The following is a 24,680-nucleotide window of genomic DNA, read 5'->3' on the forward strand; positions in this document are numbered from 1 at the left end:
CAGACCTCACCAATTTCCCATCACTTTAACTTCCATTCCCATCTGAAGAATTTCAGAAGCACGTAGGTACTAAGGAAAACACTAATAATCATTAAAAGTTACAAGTTTTCAACAAACCTACCAAACTTTGGAGTCAGAGTCTTGGCGGTGCGACTTCTTGTCCCTTCAAGGAAAAATTCAATTGGGGCATAGCCACTCTTCAAATGTAAAACAAACAAAAACAAGCTGGTCAGAAAATTAAAAACATTTCTTCTTTACTGCCTGCAAATAGTTTTAAGTACTTAAAATGTAAGCAATTTTTTAAATGGAAGCCATGCATGTCTTCACTTCAGTCATCTCTAAGCCTGTATTCATCCATTGTATTTACCACACTATATAGTTAAATTAACGAAAATATTGTGTCTGTCATGAGATATGGGCACATGATCCAAAGCAACTCATGAGCAGCAATTTGTGTACCACCTACTGGTGGATTATGACAACAGAGTGTGCACACACTCTTCACCTACAGCAATCCTGAAGTAAAACACATTTAATCAGATCACAGTGAAGACTTGCAATCACGTAGCTATAACCATGCACATTTCACATGAATTGTTCCAACAAAGTATTTCTTAAGCATACATTTTGAGAGTTCAGCAATTTATTTACCCTTAACATTGTTTTTACATATTCCGCAAACACTGCCCAGTAGAGTCTGTTTCCACCGAAGGAACGTCGCATAAAAAAGGCACCTGACCTTCGTAGCAGCTCACCCACTATTTTCATTCCTTGGAAATCTGAAAAACAATCAAACAAAAACCAAACCCCCCCACACAAAACTTGTTGATTAATATCAGTCAGCAGAATCAACCACTTTCTCTAGTATACTGATTGAACTAGCAGAATAAAGAGGACCTCTTTCAAGGATTCTGTTGTTGCAAATTCCTTGTCTAGCAAGACTTATGTAGACATGAATGGCATTTATAATATGTTTTTGATTTTTTTTGTAATCAGCATTCACTTAGAGCATTTTCATAATTTAGATGGCCAAATTTCAACCATAATAAAGACTAAGTTTTTGAAGTACATTTTCTCACTCATCTTCAGAAAGATGTTACTACTGAATGTATCCTAGAAGACACAGAAATTAACTGATCAACCAGCTATAGTTTTCTAACTTTAAGCAATGATGGTCAACCCTTACCAAAACCAGGAAACACTTAACATTAGCAAATTTCTTAAGGTAGCATTTAAAACGAATCTACACAGCAGTTGGCCATGTGCCACTTCAACCTCCTTGACACCTCAATCCATGAAACACTTGAGAACAGATATTCACTGAGTAAAATAAATTCACATTTCCAGCTGCAACGCTGACAATGACTGCCTTGAAAATGTCATATGTCACATACATACATATATGTGAGATATATATAAAATAGAAAAATACATAAAGGAAACTGGCTACAGGACTCTGGGCAGCAATAGCAGCTGTCAGAGCTTCCCATGTGCAGAGGTCCATCTTTTTCCCTTACTCTCCTACTACCCTCCCTCTCTCACCACGGCACAGACTCTGTCCCCTCCCTTACTTGCACCCTCCTGCCGCACTCCCAGCCCCTCACCAGGATGCTGGCTGCACGCCCAGCGCCTCTCCCCTCCACACGCTGCCACCTCACAAACTGGGACCAAAACACCTCCTTTCATGTCCCTCAAGCCCACACCACCTCACCAGCTCTGTGCCTCTAATCAGACTTGCTCCCAAGACCTGAGACAGAAACGTGATCCCAATACCAGCTCGATTCCCTCTAATGGTCTGTATGAGCAGGTACTCTGGTGTTACTGGTTCCCTTAGCTAATCCCCACAGACCTGTCCATATGCTGCTTGAAGCAAAGCGACAACTAACAAAGCAGAGGCACCACCTATATCAGGATAGTATCTCTCCACTCAGGACAAGTACCACTTTGAAAGTGAGTTTGTAAACTGCATCTTGTGAACATCTAACACAATATGCAGTAAATGCAACCACAGAGAACTCTGCTTTCTCCAGAGGAATTTAAAATAATACACACATGCAGCAGTATAATCAAGCTGCAAGCCCCTAATTCTGAAGAACTTTGACCCCGAAACACTTCAAAAATGTTAATCACTAAAAAAAATATCTCTAAGCTAATCTAATAGTATCTTAAGATACTGGTTTGAGGCCCAAAATTCAAAAAAAGCTCTAATCTAAAAGTCGGCAAAGGACTACACCAATACCTAAGACAGCACGTGAGCAGATTCCGAACAATACATGACAAGTAAGTAGCTGCAACACCTTGATCAGGGCAGCTACAAGACATCAACTTCTGAATTCACCAGAATCTAACCTGCATCACTCAGAGGCAAGATACTACTAACTCAAAGACCAGGAGAACCTCATTTTCCCTAGCAACCACATTTTCCCAGCTTTTGCTAATTTTCTACTGGTTTCCTAACCTCTTGATTGGAAAAACAGACAACAGTAGAGCAGTAAGTTGCCTGATCTTTGCTAGCTTGCCAGTACACACTATCACACTGCGCCAGACCTCAGGTGGTTGTCTGCCTCCTTAGAAGACCTGGTGGATACCCAAGGCTTCCAAGATCAGGTTTCTCAGTTAAGCACTGCCAGAATTTGTATTTTCAAAAAGGACATTAACTCAGAAGATATTTACTGTTAAAGTCTTCAAGAATTGTTTCCCGTAAATATACTGGCTTCATCTGCTTTAAAATGAAGTATGTCAAAAATCGTGACCTCTGATGTGAAATTTCATTTCCCAGCCAGCACTTCACATAACAGAGTTCTGTCAAAGCTTCAAGGGAATCAGTCACATCAGCAACAAGCGCAAGGTGTCTTGCACTTTATATCTGGCTACTATGACTGCACTTAAACCTGTGTACTATAAAGTATCACAAAAGGTTCTACATACACAGTAGCTCTTTCACAGGTTTCCGCCTGTTTCCAAGCAAAAAAAGAAGCAACAGAAAGGCCTTCTTCACAACACCTGTCTTTGCCCCAGCCTTGGGTCTACAGAGGAGGTACTTCTAGGCAAACTTGCTATGAAAAAATTCACCTCTGATTGGACTCAGCACTAGTGAGAAGCTTTCAGACGCTGTGAGCATCCCACCCAAGGGGGTTTTAACAATACATATTTGCAACAGAAGTTAAGCACAACTACTTATAGTAGCAGCTACAAGACCTCTTGCTACCGACTCTCTGAATCCTGAAAACATCGTTAAAAGAACATACTTGCCTATTCCTGCAGCAATGACAGGCAAAGCCAAGTCATACGTATATAGCAAATAAGACAGCATCAAAAAGTCTATGTAGCTTCGGTGACTGGGCAGCAGTACAACTGGATGCTCCTGAATGGCGTGTTGCAACTAAGAAAAAACAGTACAAACAATATTGTTCAAATATTTACAGACTGACTGTTGTAATTTGCAAATACAGACCTTCATAGGGCTTACAGCAAACAGAAGCTGATTTGAGGGTGGTTTCTCTGTCCACATACTCCATACCTTTTTCAGTATGGAACCACAGGAAATTTGGAGGAGTGGTTTTCAGACTAGCAACGTTTGGTTCACAAGCATAACAGGACTCAAAAGTCAGGGTCACCTCATTACATGACAGTCTAATTCAAATCCCTTTTGATGGGGATGGGAAACCCAACAGGGGCTGTAAGGGCTGACATTGCTGTCTTCCAGGGAATGCACTGTACCCTCCAAAACTGCGTCATCCTGCAGTGAAACAGGGACAACAGCGCCCCAGCGAACTGGGGCAAACTTAAAGCATCTCCTTCCTCAGAGGTGCACAATGTTTCACCATTCTTAGATGTATGAAGGTTTTGCAGAAGCGCCAGCCCATTCAGCCACATAACATTAGTTTTGCAGCCCCAATTCTGCTAAATCAATTAATAAATTTGTTATATCAGATAGAAAAAAGTCTCTCAGTGGCTGATGGAACAGAACCATTGACACATAACTGCAAGTATTCCTTATCATAGGAAGCATCTGGAAAACGTACAAAAAGTCCTGCTGACTGCTTCTCAAACACATATCATCTGTCTTTTCTCTCCCTTATTGAGAAATGCAGTAATAAACACAAGTGCAGACTTTTTTTTCAAAGGGTATTTTTCGTATTTGTTACTTGGAGCAAAGATTAGAGTATTTGTCCAAGTGACTGGTATGAAAATATTACACCTTTTTTTTTTTCCCCTCACCAGTACTCACTCTCTGTATTCCTTCTTCATTCACACAAACTCTCTGGAAAAGCCGTTTAAATATTTTGCTCAGAGTAAAGGCAAAAAATCTGACAGCTCCTAATTGCATACTGTGGCCCATCTCATCCAAGATTTCTATGGCTTCTTCTTGAATAATATCAGGTGATTCACCCATCTCTTTTGCTAACTAGAGAGAAACAAAACAAACAAAACAGCAGTCAGATGTTGTTCCCTTCCCCTTTCCCATGCACACCATTCTATGCACTACAACAATTAAATTATGGCAAAACTACCACAATAGTCAGCAAGATTTTATTTTATGCGATAGGCATGCATCTAATCATACAGAATCTGTTCGGTGTCAGCTAACAAGAGAAAGTCAAGTTACAGCTGTTCAAAATCAAGAATGAGCTTAGATGTCAACAGCAGGCGAAGAGGTGTGCAACAATTTCCCGCCCCCCCAAAAAACACCATCTGAATGTTTTAACCTGTTATATCTTCAGGGGAGATTCAAGTTCAAGGAACGTCTCTTATATTATTGGTCTGAAGAAAGCTGTGTGCAATTTTTTTTGACTAGTAAAATGCAACCTATGTTTGCAGAAATATTTGCAACATAAATTTTTGAAGTGTATTTGGGTTAAATTTTAAGACTTGGCTGAAGAATCTCAGCCCTATCACGCTCGAATTTCTCTGTAATGTATTACTTTGGCAATGGCTAGCTGAAATGCATACAAAGCACTGTCTCTACCGACTCTGCATATCAATGATCTTCTGTTGCTATGCACATTCCCTTTCAAAGCTTCTAAAACCAGACTTAAATAATGGTCGTCCCTCCTATTTGATACTTTGAATCTAGAAATATTTAATTGAAAAGTTAGTCTTTTACTGTTATGGAATGAGGAACACGCCTTTTACTGAACATGGAGGAGGAAAGAGGAGGAACAGCAGAAGAAAAGGCACAACTCTGTTAGAGGCCAGCACTGCTTACTATTATTTCTATTTTGTGAGATATGAGAAAATCCATCTCCTCCAGTCTACCTCCATATACCATCTTACTGTCATATCTACTGGTTCAATCTTGTTTTAATAAAGGCATTATCCTTCATCCTGCCTATTTCTACATGTAGCTATAACTGATTCTTTTAACCACTTAAAGAAGCCAAAAACTGCTTCCATTTGAGCCTGAAAAAAATCAATCTCTCTTGGGAAGCCAAAAAATTATTCTCGTTATTCACTAGGGGAAGAGATACTGTTCTCGTTCACCAGTAAAAGGCTTACCACACAGCTGATCCTGTGTGAATTAAGTGCATGTCTACTACAGAGCTAAGCACTTACTCGCCAAAATCAGGAATCAAAAAAACAGACCTACCACATATAGCAAGATAAAACAAACAAATGGACTTAATTTCACATACTGAACACTAGTAACCTTAACAACTTGTCTCAAGAACAAATTCTAGTATGCCTGCGTAAAGCTGAGTAAACTCTGCCCAGGCAGGAGGCACACTAATCGCAGATTGTTGGGCATATTGCCCAAGGTAGTCTCAGACACTTTCAGTAATCTCTAGGTCAAAGCTGAGAACCTGACTGCAACTGCAGTTCTGTTAACCCCCTGCAACCACTTGACACCAGCCAGGACAAAACCCATCAAAATAATTTTCCATCAAAAAAGCAGCACTTCAGAAGAAAACATCACACAAATGCACTTCTGTCAAATACTCCGTATTTTCTTTCAGTAAATGTTTTAGTGTTTCTGAAGTTGAAAGATACATTTTTTTGGATTACATACTACTTAGCAATTCATTACAGCAACAGGACTACTTTGTAGGACATGGTTTAGTTTGTCACATCATAACAGGTTTTGATATATCATAGGTAACATTGGCCATTAAAAAAAAAATAGAAACATTTTATGGTAGCCACTCACTCAGGACTAACCGAAACATCTTAGATACTTCTACTGGCCTGGAGTTATTTTTCATGAATACTGAAAATAGTTATTCTCCTAACTACCACACACTCTTATTTCAGCCACTTCAACACAATGTAAAATATGAGCCAGTTTTACTATAAAATATTTTATTCATTACAAAGTAGGAGCTGCCCTTCATCTTAAAACAAAAATATGGTTACAGCTTGGACAGTGTTTCTAATTCAAAGAATTCTCTGTAAAATTTAACTATTATTTTAGGGAAAGTAGCATTCATAAATACATCACTACCTGGTAAAATTCCTACAAGGCATGCTCAAACTACAAAACCATCTACTAAGAAGGAGAGTGCTTATGCCTTTCACAATGCTGCTCTGTGGTGAAGACAATGGAGGAGGAGAAAAAAAAAGTCAAGTCCATTGGACAAGTTAGATGGTGAAGTGTCATATGTGCAAAATCAAAATACCATTTCAGGAATGAGCTAACAGCTTTAGTGGCAACTCCATGGTAAATCAGTATTTGTTTTTCCTGCCACAAGAGTACAGCTCTCAAGTTACTGATTTATCAGATCAATCGTCTTTCAAACTACAGCTATCGTGTTTGACAAGGTCAGCAATCATCTTTTTTCCCTGCTGCCACACAAAGCCTGGCTGTGTTCAGTTCACCTCTTCTTACAGTTCAGTGTCCAGGCTCACCTGCTTGATAACATATTGAACTTGCTCTGACTGGAGAACAGCACTTTTAATAGCGTTTGGTTTGCAAGGTGAAAGTCCCTTGTAGATCACAGGAGTATAACATTTCATCGCGTATCTCAAGTCGCTGGACAATCGTCTTTCCTCCAAGATATCTTCAAACTCATCTCTTTTCTTTGACGTGAGCTCTTTCTGCTGGGAATATACAAATAAAGAATGAGACACTGTCTCAAGCCATTCAGTGGTCTGCTTGGCTACAGTACCAAAATAATGGCATGCAATACTTCCGCAATGTTTGGGGTTTCTTTTTAGCTTTCTATAGCATCTGCATTCCACACTCTGAGTGTATGAACAAATATGACCTGCCTGGAACACTGCTGCAGAAAGAAACTAAAAAAAAACCAAAACAAACAAACAAAAACAAGAAAAAACCAAACAAAAAAATTAAAACAAAAAACAACAACAAAAAACGAAACCACACAAAACACCTTTCCAACTGCAAAGATTGCCAAATCACCCTATGCCATATGTTACTTGATTCTGCTCAACAGGAAGAAGCTGAGAGAACACCCAGGCTTTGAAAACTAAAGTGCCTTGCCTCCAGCATCTCCATGATTAATAGGTATTAAGTAAAACACCTTTGATTCCAACTTTCACAGCTGCATGAAGACAATGCCATGACTGACATGAAAAGACACAATCATCAATGCAAAAAAATAATCCCTGCTACTTTAAGTTGCATCTGGAACCTTGGTGATTTGTGCTGACTTTCACCAAACTTGGACAGAAAGCACATAAACACAGCCAGGCAGGAACAAACAAACAAATAAAAACATTATCAGCCATGTTAAGATCAAAATGCAATTTGGTGCACACATAGGTAAAAAGAGGGCACAGCTTCTGAGTAACCAACACCACTGCTAAGCAGGAAAACAAACAGCACATCGAGAACTAATTCTGCATCTGTCCTGCTGCAGAAATGTCAGTGACAAAACTCTTTCTCTTGAGTCAGTGGGCATCCCTTGTGCTGGAGAAAGATGTCTCCTATCATCTCCTATAATACCACGGCTAGTATGAATGACCCCTCAGCTCTTCCAAAACTGAAACTGTATTTCTCTAAACTTCAAAACAGCAGACATAGCCACCAGACAAGCAAGGCAACTGGAACAAGTCTCTGCAAAACACGGATATAAAAGTATTTATTATGATCAAGCATATTTATTAGAAGAAGATGCTAAAAATAGAAATGGTTATGTTTTCCTCTATAGCACCACTTGAAGGGTAGCACAGGCATCTCTGTCATTCATTCTGCTGCCTCTCCCTAAATACAACCTGTGCAGAACCAGTCTGATAATGAAGGATAAACCACACTGTTTCATGGGCTTTTACAGTGACAGCACTGAAAGGCAAGCCAGGCCAGCAAACAGGCAGGAGAGCACCAGCAACAGATAAGCAAAATGCCCAGCAGTGGCAGCTGGGTTTTCAACCTTGGGAGAGCGAGTCAGGTTTCACTGCCAGCTGACCACGGCCACATCAGCAATGCTATCAAAGCAGCTGACATTTAAAGGAAGTAGAGAGCAAACATTTAGTTCCCGTCCATTCATCAAGGCAAGATAATTTGGCAAAAGAAACAAACAAAAAAAATTCAAATCAAGAATATCTCCACTTAAGAACCACAAAATATCCTTCAAAGCCTCAACTGTATCAAGAGCCAATTTCATTTTATCAGAGAACACAAATCCTGCCGTAATGTTTTGACCCTCTCATATTCTTTTCCCCACACAATATAGTCAAATTTGGATACCATCCTTCTACTACAGTAGTATTTGGTAGCTCATCTAACTTTTCCTTCCACTACTGCAGTTTAGAGAATTGTCCCACAGTAACTGCAGAATAAATTCTCCAGGGACTTTTAAAACAACCCCATACAAGGTATTAAACCCAGACCCGTATTAATGCAAAACTTTTATGTTTTTTTTTCTCCTGTATGATTTAGCATTACAGTTTTCAGTCTTTCTTCCACAGCTTTCAACTAGTTGGTGTTTTGCAAGAGCCAAGTAAGCTAAGAACTTTTAAGAAGACTGGAAATAGTTTGCATTAGCCATCTGTTGCCATTGACACCTTATATCAATGCCCTTGATTAAAAATAAAACAGAAAAAAAATCCCTTATGCTCTGCAATAGCCATAAAGATACCTCAGAATAGCATCAGAATATATTAGTTGGCTCTAAGTATACGCCATACACCTACTTAGATCAGTATGTGACAAGTCATTGCTCAGAAAATCTAAGCAACGTTTATGTCAATGACCAAAGTTTAAATCCTGCAATGTGCAACTACACAAAATCCAAAGAAACCCAGCACCCAGCTCAGGTGTCATCGGCCCCACGAGCAGTCACCATGCTGCTACAGCCACTCGCCAGCACAGCTCTGGGGAGCAGAGTCTTGCAAAGGCCACGGCTAACTGAAAAGTCACCTCTCTGCCACTGCTCCTCACCTGACTTCGCTAGATTTGATGTGCAACTGATTTCTCTCCATGGCAATAGTTATTTTCACGCCCTGTTCTGGAGTAGCATGGAGGGAGCCAAAACACACACTTTACCAAGCACTAGAAAAGAATAACGCTGATTTTACACATTACAGCCAAGCTGTTGTTCCACCTTCAACTGCTGACTGGTAGAAAGCACTTTTAGAAAACACGCTGTTGGTAACCTTGACATGAGAAAATATGCGATGTTACTCTGACACTGGTGAAGTACAAAAGCAAAACAGTGGGAGCCTGGAACTCCTCTGCTTCCAGACAATATCTGAAAGCAATAAAACGAGGGTGCTCATGATACGCTTGGGATACCAGTGCACAGCCAACGGGACACAGAAGAGAAGTTTGGGAATCTCTGCGGATACCAGGAGCTGTTTCCCTCTCTCCCCAGTCCCCTCCTCCAAATGTAAGTAGAGAGGGGGGTTTAGCACCCCACACCCAAATCTCCTTGTCAGAGGCTGGCCTAGAAGCTACAGGAAAAGAACAAGGTCAGTGAAGTCATTTCCAACACATCACACGGGGAAACCCTTTTCGGTCACTCCACCTCGACGACAATTTTCTAGCGCTGAATTCATTGTCGCTGGCAGGTTTTTGTGCCGCACGACAGCCCGGGGCCGCCCGGCGAAGCGCCCCACACTCAGGCACCTGCCGCCCCAGCTAGCCTCTCCGCCAGGCCCGGCTGCCGGGCTGTCGGACAAAAAACCTCTCTGAAGAGGAGCACCGGCCGCTTCCCTCCTTCCGAAGGTGTGAGGGGAGAAGCGTCACCCGGGAGCTCTGATTGCCGTGACTGGCGCGGCGGGTACCGGGGAAGCAGCCGGCTAGGAGAAGCGGGCGAGGGGCCCGCAGCGGCTGGGGAAGGTGAACTTGTGAGGGGAGTCGCCCCGTTCCCGCTTCGCCGCGATCGCCCCCGCTGGGACCCGGGAGAGGCCGCGTCCCCTCCCGAGCCCCGCAGACCGGGCGCAGGGCCGGGGCGCTTGTGCGCGACGCCCCGCGCCCAACTGAAGCCTCGGAAACTGCTCCGGCGCGCGGCCCCCAAACCGGGGAGAAAGGGGGTTGCGCCAAGCGCCGTCACTCCGCTTCTGAGCGAAGGGCAGCGAGGCGGGCAAAGCCCCTTTCCCCGCGCTCCGCTCCCCACCGCCGCCGCTGCCTACCGAGTACATGGGCGCCCCTCGCCGCGCCCGCCCGGGCGCCGCTGCCGCCGCCGCCGCTGCTGCCATGGTCCTCCGAGCTCCGCCGCGCCGCCCCGCGCCGCGCTCGCCCGCCCTACCCCGCCGCGGTGACCGCACGCCCGCAGCCGCCTCCCGCGGCGCCCATGGCCCCACGCGGCCCCGGCCCGTCTGCCCGGCGCGCTGTGGCGGGCGCGGCGGAGGGCGGGGGGACCGCGCGATGGGCGGCGCCATCTTGGGAGCGACGGGAGCCGCTCGGGGTCAAACGTCCTTCCGCCCGCCGGCCCGCGGCAGCCATGGGGTCGCGGGAGCCGTGCCGCCGGCTGGAGGCGGTGCTCGGCGCCCTCTACGACCTGGGTGGGTGAGCGGGGCCGCGCCACGGGCTGCCGGCGGGGCGGAGTGAGGCCGGGCGCCGCGCCGAGCCCGGCGGCACCGCGGGCTTCCCCGGGGAAGGGGGGGGGGCCGGTCGGGAAAGGGAGGGGAGCGGGCGTGTTCACTTTGAAGCGGAGCGATGGCGGCCGCGCAGAGCTGACCCGGGACGTGTGTTCCGGCGCGCAGGTGAGGAGCGCAGCGCTCGGCGCGCCGCGAAGGACAGCGAGGCGAGCACGGGGGCGGCGGAGCAGCAGGAGAGCCGGGCAGCGCAGCCGGCGGAGGGCAGTGCCGGCGGGGCGGCGGGCGGGCGGCGCGGAGCCCGCGACTTCTTCGGGGGGCTGCGGGCCGAGCTGGGCGCCGCCGCTGCCCTCCCGCCGCCCCCCGCCGCGCCGCCGGCCGTGGAGGTCGTGGTGTTCCGCGGGAGGAAGAGCAAGGGGCGGCCCAGCCTCTCGGCAGCACCCCCCGGCGGCGCCCAGGTAGGGCGGGGCGGTGGCTGGATGGGTGGGTCGGTGGGAGGGCCGCGGGGGTCCCTCTGCCCCAGTCTCGCCCTCTCCCGCGGGCGTGGGTGCTGCTGGCGGAGTGGAGTGCGCTCCCTCGGCGCGGCATCAATAACGATGAACATCTTACTGGCTCTTGAAAGCACAGGCATATTTTAAAGCCGCGCCAGAGACTTGACGTTGAGCAGGTACTGGACTGGGATGCCCCTTTCTGGTGACAGTTAAAACCAAACAAACCCCTGTGCGTTGTTGGGGTTTTCTTTCTGGGTCCCTAGTCTGCCACCATAAACTGTGAGATACCTCCTGTAATTCCCCCCCTCCCATGGCCAGGTTCTTCCCTCTTGCTAATACAGCTGCCCGTAAATTCAGGATTCTTCAGTGATCTTGTGCGCTCAGCTTGATGGTGTCTAGTCCTGCTGAGTCCCGGCAGGGCTGCTGCCAGGGGCAAGCCTTGAAGACTTTTTTTTTTTTAAATTTCAGAAGATCTCTGGATAAGTATCATATATGTGAAATAGATGTATCCCAACAAAATAAACTGATCTGCAGATAGGACTGCCAAGACAGCAAGAAGTGAATGAATCAGGAAGCAAAGCCTCTTGGCTATTTTGTTTGAGCCTTCAGTGTGCTGCTCTATTCATGGCAGTAGGTGTGGATGTGAGGTGCCAAAGCTTCTCTGGCATCATGGCAACACTTGGCTGTTCACAAGCAACATGCATCTTGGAGAGTCAGTGTTGGGTGGTCAATGGGGGAAGGCATTAGGTTTCAGTCCAATGGTTTGGTCTGTTGGTGCTAAATTCCCTCCTGCTACCAAAAACTGTAGCTGAGTTGCTTCAACACAGAGGCCTGGGCAGGCTTGGCTGGAAGCTGAGCTGCCTTCCCTGCTGAGCAAAAGATCCCTTGCTGGTTGACTGGTCTATAGATTTTATAGCTTCTCTGGTTGTTTTCTTTGGGTCATATTTATGGCCATAACATCAGAAGTCCAATTCTAAAATAAGTTCCGATGGGCCAACACATGTCTGTCTTGAATTCAGGGACACGTACTGGTATCTGGGGTTTGAGTGCTTGGAATTGAGAATTTCAAGAAACTGACCAAGTAGTGCTTTTTCTGGCACGTTTTCCTCTGAAAAATCACCTTAGATGTTTATTTTCGTATGCTTTTTACAACTTAAATTTTTCTGCCCGAAAAGACTTGTTAGTAAAATGCTCTGACAATAACCGAATTTATTTGTGGTTGAAATGGACAATGTTTTTTAGAAGCTTTTGCAGAGTCGAGACAAGTTTGATTTTGGCTCTGGTGGATGCAGAGGGGAGCCCTCATGTAACCCTGGGACCTGAACCTGTGACTTAACATCCTGGAGAGTGAAAAGAAAATGCATTAAAAGCATTCAGGTTCAGCTTTAGTGCCTATGTGTAACTCCTGCTTCCTCAGAGGGGATCGTGCCCTGGAGAGCAAACAGGGAAAGACAAGCAGATGCTACTGTTGAGCAGACCGCAGCTTCCCTGCCTGCTTCGATGTGCTTGGGAACGGGCAGAGCATCCGCTCAGAGAGGTGCTTCAGCACCCACTCCCCCAGTTTGGGAAATGGACACAAACTAAAACAACCCTGGGAGTTTTGTTGCTGCTCTGAAGCGTCCCATGTGGGACATTGCCATAGCAAGCAGACATGGAGGTCTCCCTGGGGATTTTATGCTTGTTTTTCTTCCTAGGATACAGTCTGTGCCCCCTGGAGAGTTGCCCTCCAAATTGAGAACTGCTGATGGAAGATCTCTATAAATTGCAGACTAGAAAATATGTACTTTTCACTGATTGCATTTTGAACAAGCAGTTTCTTTAAACAGCTTTAAGAGCATTTAAGTGAGGCCTGCCATTTGCTGACAGTGCTTCCTTTGGAGCTTGCATTGTTAAGCTGGATATGTGCGCTAATACGTGTCCATGCAGATATGAATTAAGCTTGTTCTGTGTGTTGCCACCAGGTATCAGTATGCGCATTATTAGCACTGTGCTCTCTGTCTCAAACAAAAAGACTTAAAGTTCATGTCCTATCCTGCATTAGCAGTTTGGTGCTGACTTGGAAGTGGAAATATGGATGATGCATAGCTTACATGTGGCAATTTTTCTCTTATAAAATGTAATTATACTTGAAGGTATAAAAATTAATCACAGCTATTAATATTTTTATGAGTTGCGAAACTTTTTTCAAGATGTAGCAGATGATCCAGGCAAGAAAGTGCCAAAGCTAAAGGCTCCGTGCTATAATGGTACCCTATAAATTGTGCAAGGTTGTTCCAGTAAGACTCTGTCATATCTACATATTAAAAATGCCATTGAGACCATGTCTTTTAATGAATCCAGGTAATAAAGCTAGAAGATACTGCTGTAAAGCTGTATACTTTTTCCTACAATCCATTTTGCATTTTCTTGCTTTCCAAAAAACTATCAGAATCAGCATTTAAACTGGTGTTACTTGTTATATTAATTCAAAATGGTTTATTTTGTTTATAGACCAAAATAGTGGATGAAGAGAAAAGTGCAAACAAACAAGAATTTAACTTTGAAAAAGTAAGTCAGCGGGGCCTGTTGAATCTCAATATTTTAGTGCACAGGTGTGCGTATGTATATGCTTGGGAAAGCTACAGTGGGAGTGATGAGAAATACTTCTAGAAAAGGTTATCTCTTGTAGGTGAGCATTTCCTAATAGGTATTTTTGGCCAAAGGATGAGAATACTGGCTGTTGCCAACTGCTCTGTGTGAAGGGAAATGTGCTACACTCTGTGACCTTTCTTTTTGTGATCTTTTAATGAGAATTTGAGGAGCATCACTGTATATCAGCTGTGAGCACCTGTAGTGCATAGCGTAGCTCTTTCAGACACATAGTATTAATCTTGATTTGTGATCTCATGTGGGAGAGGAAAAAAAGCATACTGCCATCCGGTTTTGAAACAGCAGATTAGTTTTTTCCATTTGTCTTTTTTTTCTCATCTGTTCTTTTATAAGCATAAGTAGCACTGGCCTTCTTAGATACTGATTCATTTATGGAGCTGTGCAAGTTTTTTCATATGCCTGATCTCTTCTCAGGAATGTGCTGCAATCCAGTGAAATCTCTCACTGGAGTTGCTGCATGGAGCTCCGTACTGCTGAAAACAGTGAGGATTTAACCACTGCCTTTAAAAAAACTATAAATTCACCACTGGCTTTGCCAGGGTATTCTTGTATAGAGTCAACTATACATATATAGGTAGTCAAGCCGTTTCACCATCTGCCCATCTGTGTTTCTCCCTGGTTAAGTGCTCTGCAGCCAAGGAATGGGGATGCTCTGTAAAAGTTGGGCATTGCCGGTAGCACATTTCATTGTTCTTCTTTGTGCAGGACAACATGATTCATTTTTATATAGAGGAGATCCATTCCATGTGTTGTTTTATATGAAATAAGAATAAAAAATTGCCCCCATGTTGGTCCTCACCATCCAGAGATTAGACAGATAGTGGTTAACTGTTCTGCAGTATAGCTCCAAACTCAGTTTTATTTTATAGCACACCGATTTTGGGTATTACCCAGAGTTTCTTTGGGAGTATGACCCCTATGTTGTGGTCTGTCAAGTGTTATTTTGCAACAGGTTGGACAAATTATGAAATGCTTGCAATTTTCTGTAATGTTTTAGGCTCGTTTGGAAGTGCACAAGTTTGGAATCACTGGCTACAAAAAGCAGGAGCAACGCATATGGGAACAGGAGCGTGCTATCATGCTGGGAGCCAAGGTAATTGTCACTTGGTTTATGCTGAGTGGTCACTCTGATTTTTATAGTGCAGGAAAGTGGTAAAAAACACTGCGATGGCGGGGGGCGGATTGCTCTACTCTCTTAAAATACAAGATCCCCCACCCTGATCCTTCTCCCACTTTATCCTTACTTTTACGTTGTCTGTTCTATCTTCTCTCCTTTTCTGTAGATGTTTGGAAAATTAGTATATTTCTGTTATCAGAGATGTTGTTTAGATGAAATATGACTGCTTGGGGTAGAAAACAACATTTACTAATTTTTAATCATGCCATTCAAAACTAAATTGTTGGAGAGGGGGTCTTGCTTATTAAAGCTTAAGTCTCCCAGTGAGTTAAAGATGGAGAAAACTTTTTACTTTTATTTATCATCAGTAGTGTAAAAGAAAAAAAAAAATCTAGGTTTTTTTTGGGAGGTGGGAAGGGGTATGGGTTTTCTTTCTAGATCATTGTGTATGTGGAAACCTTGTAGGACTGAAATAGAGCATAAACATCCCTCTCTGCTGTCTCCACGAAGAAAGATGTGGTTTCTGTGTGTCTACCTTACGTCCCTTAAGTCTCTTCCTCTCACTTGAAAGAAATTAAACATTCCTAATGTTTCCCCACCACCACCTGAAAAATATTTTCCATGCAAGTCTGTGAATGTTTTTTTGAACCTATTTGAAAATTTCATCAGTGGCATCCCTCCCAATATCTATTGCAGCCCCCCAAGAAGGAACACGTGAACTACAAGACTTACCAAGAGAAAATGAAAGAGAAAAAAAAAGCAAAGGATGAAGATAAGGGAAAGGTTTGTGTGACATTTTCCATATAAAAAGGCAGCATGTGAGAGCTAGCCCGAGAGCCTGACAGATGATGCCTCGGGCACAGGAGGAATGCCCGAGCTTGACACCTGCTGCTCCCCATGGAGCAGGTTCCTGGCTCCAGCAGGACTAATGTCCTCGGTAAAAGCTGGTTGTGTGCAGTATGAAGTGCACAGAGTTAGGTTTGTGTGGTGGTGGGTTTCACTGCCTCATGCTTTGAGGCTGATAGACTGATGACACAAAATCAGTAGGGTGGGTTGGTTGGTTTGTTTGTTTTTTCCCTTGCCTCTTAAGGGAAAAAAAAGTAGCATTCAATTAAAGTTTGTTGCATGTTGTCTGACCGCAGAGGGCTGGATCTTCTGCTGGTTTTATATCAGCACAATTCCATCTAGGACTTGCTCATTGCTTAAAGCCAGGGTGAGGTTTCTGTTGCATGCATCCTCTAGCATGGCCCACCTGGCTCCAAGCCCATTCCGTGCTTCCCTGTGGAACCATCTCATGTAGGTGGGAGCAGGTTGCAGGGCGGGTAACCATGCTGTCAGCCTGTTCCTTGCCACCCTCTGTCCCAGGAGACCTGCTTCTACTCCTCTGTCAGGTGGCTCAGAGCACATCCAGTGCATGACCAGACACGGGTGAACCCTGTCATTCGACAGGTACACTCAGTCAGCAGACCAGGCACACCTGCCTGGTCCTAAGTCCATCTGTTGACCCGAGCATCTGTCACGCACCCAACAGACAAGCCTCTCTCCTCGTGCGGCTGGATTTGTGCCTCCTGGCGTGGCAGGGGCAGCGTGTTGGTGACGAGAGGGCTGTACATGCCATGAGGTGACAGGAAGGGGTCTGGGCACCAGGCTCTGCAGTGCCTCCCTAACACGTTGCATCTCGTGGCTCATCAGAAGTTCTCCCAGCCTGCGTTGCATGCCTGTTCCTCCGTGGAGCAAAGGCTGCCCTGTGTTTGCTGTGCAGATGGTTTAGCCAAGATGCTCTGTTCCTTTTCTATTTAAATGCTTATCTTTAAAAACAGGAACACAAAGGTGATTCTCTTAAGAAGAAGAAGAAGACAGACCAGAAGGAGAGGTGGGTTGTTTTCAACATGGTTAAAGTTAACTTGCTTTTGTATAGTGTACCCAGCATATTGCCCCAACATAAGTGTGTACAGTCCTATACCAGAAACCATTGCAGGTCACAGTGGAAGGAACTTCTTCAACTGCAGAAGAACTGTTGATCACAAAAGCGTGACCTTGTGCTGTGTTTAGCAGTTTCAGAGACTTTAGTTGCACAACTTAACTGAAAATGGGTCAGTTCTGCCTCGACATGTCTAAGACTGCAGCCGGAGGTGAGATAGATAGAAATCCCCGTGTGTGGACCTGGGATATGTCACTCAGAGCCTTGAGATACCTTTTTTGCAAAACACAAGCTACGGTATACAGACGCTTGAAGGGTGAAGTGGCATTCTTAATTATAGTGTAGCAGGTTCACTGAAATGTATTCTTTATCTTCATTCTCTATCTGAAAGGTTTTGGGTTTTGTTTTGTTTTAAATTAATTCATTCTGTAATGTGCTGCCAATTTTGAATGACTCTGCAGGTAACAAATGTTCTGGGATCATTACTCGCTATGATTTGATATTCTGTAATACCAAATACTGATTGCATAAATAGGTGACGTTTTTCACTGTATTGAGTATTTTCGTGAGTTTATGGTGTTTCTCTGAATTATTTTTTCTTTTTTTTTCCCCTTCCTATTTCAGGAAGGCCAAAAGGAAGAAATTGGTGCCTAGCATTTGGCCTGCAGGACAAGTTGGAAAATTCAGAGATGGGACCTTGATTCTGCAAAGCCATGACATAAAGAAAATTAAATCATCTAAAGTTATCAAATGAACTTTCGATACACAGTGAAATGGACAATATGCGTAAGATAGACTTCACATTGCCACCAAAACAGGCTTACAGAGCCTCTCACCCTCCCACCATGTCCTAATTCTTTTACCTTATTCTTTGTTGCAGGATTTCTTATCTTCCGTTCTCCCTTGGGGAGAATATGAGAATTTGCCATTTTATAAATAAAACTAAGACTTTTTATTACGGAGGTTACATAGGCTATTTTTATTAGTCAATATGTACTAAAAAAGCATTTCACTTTCTGGAATCAGCTTATTGGCTGTGAGTAAAATATTAATTTAATCCATTAATGGATTAAAATATATTGTTCTTTCATCTGGAAGGAATATCAAAAAAGCAGTACATTACTTGCACTGAACCTGAAGTAGGTATTCTTCAATGCTTACAGAAACAGATGGATGCCCAGGATCTGTATGAATTGTTAGAGGACAGTGGAACTGCACAACAGTTTACCTGTCCAGCAAAACATCATAAGCTTTCAAAATTACCTCCTTTGGAATGAAAATGAGATTTTCTAAAGTTTTGTTCCAAGTAAGAATTGTTCTATCTCTGCAGAGAGCTCAAAGTATTTTAAGCACTGTTTCAAATGGTGGTTTGGTGGGTTCATTGTTTTAGTTTTGTTTGCTTGTTTTGTGTGTGTGTATGTGTTTTGTTTGGTTTTGGTTTTTTTAGAAATACCCAACACCAAAGCCAAAAACATTTAAGACTTGAGACCTGAGCCTAATGAGGCATAGGTACCCTGGAGCTACTAGTTGTTCACGGTTAGCTCATGTTGGTTTTGATCAGTGTTCCCCTGCCTCATAAGGCTTTTCTTAGGAAATCTTTGTCAAAACAGAAGTTTTAGTGCTATTTAGATTTCAGCAATTTGATGTTTCTCAAAGAACAGTTTTGTTCTCTGTAGCTAAAATTTTTTTGGTTTTTTTAAGGTTGTGTCTTTACATTAGAAATAGCAATTGTTAGTAACCTTCCAAAATGTTCTCTCTATTCTCCCTCAGGCTAAAGAAACTTGAATATTTGGGGAGGAGACAAAAATAAGATTAACTATTAAACAACAGAGGAAGAAGTTCAGTGTGGTGGTGTTTATATGTAAGGTTATCTGGAGCTTGTTTGAACAGCTCTGAGAGTGAAGCAGGGGCATACGAGAAGGCAAACAGCCCTTCCTGGAGAAACTTCTTCTGGATATATTGGTTAAATTTGGTGTACCCCTGCAGCGGGGGAAGCACGCTTCCTGGCTGCCACCCGGCAGCGTCACTAAGGTCACCTCTAACGCTGAGCAAGTGACAGGGTCCATGTCACCTGGCAGCTGGCACGAGAACAGCAGCACAGTCTGCTCCCAAACAGCATTGGAGGCTGCCCCCTTCTCAGGATGACACATTCTGGGGTGGGGAGAGCCACACCATAGAAAAGGATGATTTCTCATGCACTCCTTCCCCCATACTTTCCACCATACTTTCAGGTCCTGGAGAAGTGCTGTGCCAGCACAGAGGGACCCGAGAAGAGGGAACGAGAGGCAGGTGAGAAGCTGAAAGGAGTGTTTCTGGAGCTGTAGGGGACGGGGAGGGGTGCACAGAGCTCGGTTGCTAAATACTGCTATCACAATTTGTCATCGCATAATTGGATTTCTTCTTATTGAGTATTGTTTGCAGATTCAAACCAGAATTAACAATCCGATCTGGTTACTGAATATATAGAGAAACGTCAGATCATAATTGCATGTGAAGGTGTAATTACTTAAGCAGGATTGAGTACAGAGTATTGACTTGTTGAGGCAACAGATAGGCTTTGGATGTTGTGGAATAATCTGTACCTTTTAATTCCTAATAATTCCTTGAGCTCAGTTCTAGACAGTTTTGTCCATCTGGCTTTCAGTAAAACATGTCATGTGAGTTTATGTCCTGAATCAGCTTAGGTAATTCAAAGGGTTCGCTTTCCACCTCCACAGCTCCCAAAAGCTATTTAGGAGTGAAACTTTGTCAGAATGGAGTGTCTAATTTTTGCAGTCCTGGTCTCAAACTTTGTAAGTTCTGTTAAAGACGTGAAAGAAATTCAGTTCTTAAAATGAAAAGTTGAAAATTGAAAGGCCAAGCTGATAGTGGAACATGAAAACTTTGAGGTGGGGGGAAGTAAAAGTTACACAGAATTTTGGATTTTCTCACACATTTAACAGTGGTGTGTAGGCATTGCAAAATCAATCCCCAAGGTGATTTAAGCTGGCCATACTACGTGCTTATGGGATGCTGTTCTCAGCTAAACATGGTATCTTTTGTCCAATTTCCTTACTAGATGCATTAACAAAAATGGTAACAACTGATATTTGGTAAACAACTGTTGAGATCCTTTTATGTACCCAGTGTTTCTCTGAACTGGAATGTGTTATTAGTTAACAGAGTATGTAAATGCATGTTCAGGCAGCAGGCTGTGTTGCTTTTGGAGCATGTCCTGGTACATGAAAGCCAATGTTGATTGAATAATACAATGATTGGTTGGTTGTGGGTGAAGGAGAGCAGGGACCATCTTATTTTGCCCTCTGCCTGCAGTCTGATAGAGGAATGAGGGAGAAAGGAAGAATGGAAGGATTTTTCCTTATCTGCTCTCTTTCTCATGCCTTTCGCCTGTGACAGTAAGCTTTATTCCTGTCACCCCATATGCTAAAGCCATTGTGATTATCCTTCCTCTCAGTCAAACCCTTTGCCATGAAGGAGGTGATGCCAAGTTGTTGTCTCTTGTGGGGGCTGGAAAAAAAAGCCCTGATGGATGGTGCCTCCACACTTGTGTCTTTACTCACTCCCGACTGTTTTTTTAGGTCAGGTTTCTGTTTCTTACCCTGGTGCTGCTGTCCGTGTGTCTCTATGCTTTATTCTGCTTTATTAACAGGCATTTATGAAGGTCACAGAACTTCGAAGGATGCCTTTTTACAGGAGCTGTGTGTGCTACCTCTGCAGCGTTTCTTGGTGCCTTTCAAGGCATCTGCTTCATAGAGCTGTGCAGCTCTGAGACAGTATGTCATTTTAAACCATCTCACAAAATTTTGTCTTTTCTGCCCAATTGGACTTCTACACTTACCCAACAGCCTTTCCAATGGGATCCTACTGGTATCACAGTTATTTTCAGTCTCTGCTCGCTCCAGTGTCAAAAATTTCTGGAGGCTGGGAAATCACCCCAAGTGTCTAAGATGGGTTGGAGCCAGATAGCACATCCCCAGGTACTCTATAAACCAGCACAAGCCAGAGCTGACAGTGTGGTGCTGAGAGAGATGTTCCATGCCGTGGAATCCAGGGCATGCCTGTAGTTGTGGCACAGATGGTCGCTCTGAGGGAGGACTCTTGACTTTCTCCAGCTACCGCATTATTCTTGACTATGGTAACAGTGCAGGCAGGTATCAACAGGTGTGCGTTCTGCACGAGCGCCTCATCTACATTAAGACATCATATTTTTTGTAATAATTTGTAAGAACAAATAGGGTACTGAAGCTGAATTTGTTGGCAATGTTTTAAGAATTTATTTAGAAACTGTAAACCAGCATAAACTCATGTGTCAGGTTTTCCAAAAGGGTAATAATAATAGTAGTAATAATAGTAGTAATAATACACAAAGTTTTAGTTGGACCAAAAGACAAAAAGCAGTTTGTTTCTAATTCAAAAAATACAAACTTTTGCTACAGGTACAAAATTATAAAAAGTTTATATTTTCCTCTTGATCTGGTGATAGACACATACAGCAGAGATGTATATTTCACCAGCTCCAAATTCATATAAGCTCTGGGAAATGATGATAAAGAAAAAGATGTTGTGGTTAAGAAAACACAGAAACAACTTCTTGTCTTTCATTTAACCAGAAGTGAACACTGTTTTCGTATTCCTTTGCACTTTTTTGTTGCCAACATTTTAATTAGTGTTATTCATGCTTCATATAACAATCAGAAATAACAGCGGGTTTACCTCATGCATTTATTTTTAATATTCATCACATAATGTCTTCTCACCATGCTACCTAGAAAGGTTAGTGTTTTTACTGACAACATTTAAGGGAGGTGGATGATGAAGGAATGCAATCGTGATCCAGGAATCTTGCTTCACAAGAAAACATCATAAATTCTCCAATTAGCATAAAAAATAATTTTGTGATTAATTTTTCTTGGATTTGTTTGAAATAACAAATGTAAGAAAAGATCTTTTAACAGAAGGGAAAGTGTTACTGAGTACCTCTGTCAGTGAGACGCACATCTATCTCCTATATTGTGCAAAGGTGCAGGAGCGCTGCACATCAGCCTCTGTGCGTTGCACATGGGCTTCTGTGTGTGAGGAGACCAAGTGCGCTTTATTTGTGATGGATTTGTGCTTTAGGCTGCTGCTCCAGCCGGTTGTGTGTGCAGCGTTCAGTAGTGCTGGGCAGAGGAATCACCAGAAATGTTGTCAGTAAAAACTAGAAGCAGCTCACTTTTAAAAAATAAAATAAAAAGACTCTCCATTTTTGTTTGATAATTTTCAGTGACAAGTGCCCTTTACATTTGCAATGTGTTTGATTTGTTACCGTAACCTGTGGAAGGACTTGAAACTGTAATCTCCCTTCCAAAGTTGATCTAGCCAAGATGCTTGGGGTTTGCATATAATCTTGCCTGGTTCAAAGTTGAATTCTTTACTTTGCTGTTCAAACAGAATGCTGCAAAGCTGGTAAGGCCTGAGACTAGGTCTAACAACTCTCTTTCTGTTTGTGAGCAAAGGATGGACTAGATAACACCAGAAAGCTGCTGCTACCAGGTTGCTGGTACTGTGCATCCCTTCTTGCAGGAATGGGTTATCTGAATTGTGGTCCAAAATGCACCACCTCTAATTAGCAGTCACAAACACAAGGTTTTTCATACAGTGGTAGTGGCAGTTTAGCCTTGATCTCTTCTCTCTCTTTCCTTGTTTAAGAAATACTATTATGTAAGAAAGAAAGAAAAAAGATCTGCATCTCATTTCTACTTGCTCTAGAACAACTAGGAGACTAGAGTATGGGGTGCTCTCTGCCATCTTTACTAACTACAATTTGGAAAAAAAAATTAAAAAACAAGCTTACACAGCACTCTGACGGAACTCTATCACCAGCCAAGAACAAACTACAGCAATACGCTATAATGGCGTTATTTACAACATGATGAAACATTATGCATATAATAAATTACATTTAACACTTTTCCTCATAAACTCTGATATATGTAAGCTCATGCTTTTATATTATTATTTTGTTCAGTCCAATATATTTTCCTCTATGTATCTTAAATGTATAGGCAAGCGTGGGAGGTCACAGTGCTGTTTGCCTGTCTTTTCTGTTTTAGAAGCCAAATTGCTTTCCAAATTCATGCTGCATCACAGTATGCTGCTGTCCTCACTGACATTTATTGTATAGCACATACCTTTCCACAGCAGTAGTAAGAGACTGTCAGCTAGGCCTGTGCTCATATTGATACTGGGTCTTAGAGGTCTTCCTGTGAGTTCTTTTTGAGTTGATGAGGGAAAAGAAAGGAGTGGAAATTGTGTAGTGTTGCATGCCTTGGCCTTGGGAAGTCTGACAGTGCTCCTGATGGCACGCTGCTTCTGTTTGGTCCCACTAAAAGGGGAAATATGCAGAGGAAAGAGCCAGGAAGAAGATTTACAAAGGCTAAGGTTGGTGTTTACAGGGGTAGATAAAAGCTAGGAGTCCTTTGTTGCTCTGCAAGACAGAAGATTTGCTTGCTGTATTTATTTAGTAGCTGTGCAGAGGTTACAAATTGGCATATGCAGAAGTCAAGTTTTTTTACATTTATTAAAGGAGGGCTTGGGTTTTTTTAAATGTTAAGTCAATTTATGGCTACCTTGTGTGGACTCTGCACCACAGCGGGCGAGATTCATCCCAGTGCAAAAGGCTCTGCTCTCCTCCTGATGAGGAACAGCCTGGCCTCTAGGAGCAAAGAGCCCTATGAAAGGCAGTGCTGTGTGGGTCCAGGAATCGAGGAATCAAAGGCATCAAGAGACATCCAAAGCAGTCTCTATGCTACTCTTCAGCCCTCCGGCTTCTCCCTGGACAGTCAGCAGTACAGTTTCCGCAAGGACTGAACTACTAAAGGCTGGCCTCCTCCTGATTTGGAGGAAACACAAACTGGCGCAAGAGATGCTGCAGATGAAGAACATGTGAACTGCTGGGTTTATAACTAGCCAGACCTCGGGGGAGTTAGCTGGAGAGAGGCAAGCTACCTCCAGCCTGAGCAGAGAGGTAGAAGTGCCCCAATTGTCCCCACGTGATGCTGTTCTGCAAAGCGAAAATTCTGCTCTGCCTATGTTCAGGTGGCTCCCATGGCCATCTGGATGCTCCACATAAATAGTCATGTGTGCAGTAAATAGTTTCCTAGCATAATTCTAACCACTTAATAATTATTTCTGTTAATCAAACTACCAAAAGGTATCCAGTTGAAGACATGAGACTACACTCTATTGGAGTAATTAGTTTATTGCTAAAGGCCATGCCAAATCCAAGTCCTTGAATGTGTACACAACTAACACGTACAACCACTCTTAGTTTTTGACCTAGGCTAAATTAGTCTTACTAAAGCTGGATACGTACTTCTAACTATACTCCTTTTATTTTATTTGCATTTCCACTAGGTTGAAAGGAGACTGTAGTGGTAGTCTATAACCTGCATTTATGAATGTTAGAATGTGTACAGGATAACAAACAAGCTTCTCTACAGCTCTGAATTATGTCCCTAGCTCCTGTCCGTATTTCCATGAGAACTTATTAACCTGTATCACTCACTGCGTTCTCCCCAAGGTA

The 24,680-nt window shown here is 43.3% G+C and overlaps 2 protein-coding genes across 3 annotated transcripts in view; one reads left to right on the top strand and one right to left on the bottom strand.

The window, feature by feature from the left end:
• Positions 1-10,806, bottom strand: part of GNPAT (glyceronephosphate O-acyltransferase) — a 22,958-nt gene extending 12,152 nt beyond the window's left edge. Inside the window, exons 1-6 of one of the 2 annotated variants that reach the window (XM_065631036.1) lie at positions 10,534-10,806; positions 6,847-7,035; positions 4,232-4,408; positions 3,253-3,382; positions 652-779; positions 122-197 (exon numbers count right to left, since the gene is read on the bottom strand). In XM_065631036.1, the coding sequence (XP_065487108.1) occupies positions 122-197; positions 652-779; positions 3,253-3,382; positions 4,232-4,408; positions 6,847-7,035; positions 10,534-10,782 (949 nt within the window). In that variant the 5' untranslated portion in view covers positions 10,783-10,806. Of the gene's footprint in view, positions 1-121; positions 198-651; positions 780-3,252; positions 3,383-4,231; positions 4,409-6,846; positions 7,039-10,533 lie in introns of both variants that reach the window. The other variant, XM_065631035.1, reaches the window with a different exon arrangement.
• C3H1orf131 (chromosome 3 C1orf131 homolog) lies at positions 10,805-18,954 on the top strand. Its single transcript, XM_065631037.1, has 7 exons — positions 10,805-10,905; positions 11,107-11,396; positions 13,920-13,976; positions 15,076-15,171; positions 15,892-15,978; positions 17,016-17,068; positions 17,741-18,954. The coding sequence occupies exons 1-7, from the start codon at positions 10,845-10,847 to the stop codon at positions 17,868-17,870; spliced, it is 774 nt and encodes a 257-aa protein (XP_065487109.1). The 5' UTR covers positions 10,805-10,844; the 3' UTR covers positions 17,871-18,954.
• The last annotated feature ends 5,726 nt before the right edge of the window (positions 18,955-24,680 follow it).

This window comes from Caloenas nicobarica, chromosome 3 (genome assembly GCF_036013445.1).
Source record: "Caloenas nicobarica isolate bCalNic1 chromosome 3, bCalNic1.hap1, whole genome shotgun sequence".
NCBI classification, from domain to species: Eukaryota; Metazoa; Chordata; class Aves; order Columbiformes; family Columbidae; genus Caloenas; species Caloenas nicobarica.

What these genes read in the sequence shown, in the direction of transcription:
- C3H1orf131 (XM_065631037.1), top strand. Translation starts at nt 10,845, where the DNA reads ATGGGGTCGCGGGAGCCGTGCCGCCGGCTGGAGGCGGTGCTCGGCGCC. An exon ending in CACCCCCCGGCGGCGCCCAG is followed by an intron (nt 11,397 to 13,919) that starts GTAGGGCGGGGC and finishes TTTTGTTTATAG; the next exon opens with ACCAAAATAGTGGATGAAGA. An exon ending in AAGAATTTAACTTTGAAAAA is followed by an intron (nt 13,977 to 15,075) that starts GTAAGTCAGCGG and finishes GTAATGTTTTAG; the next exon opens with GCTCGTTTGGAAGTGCACAA.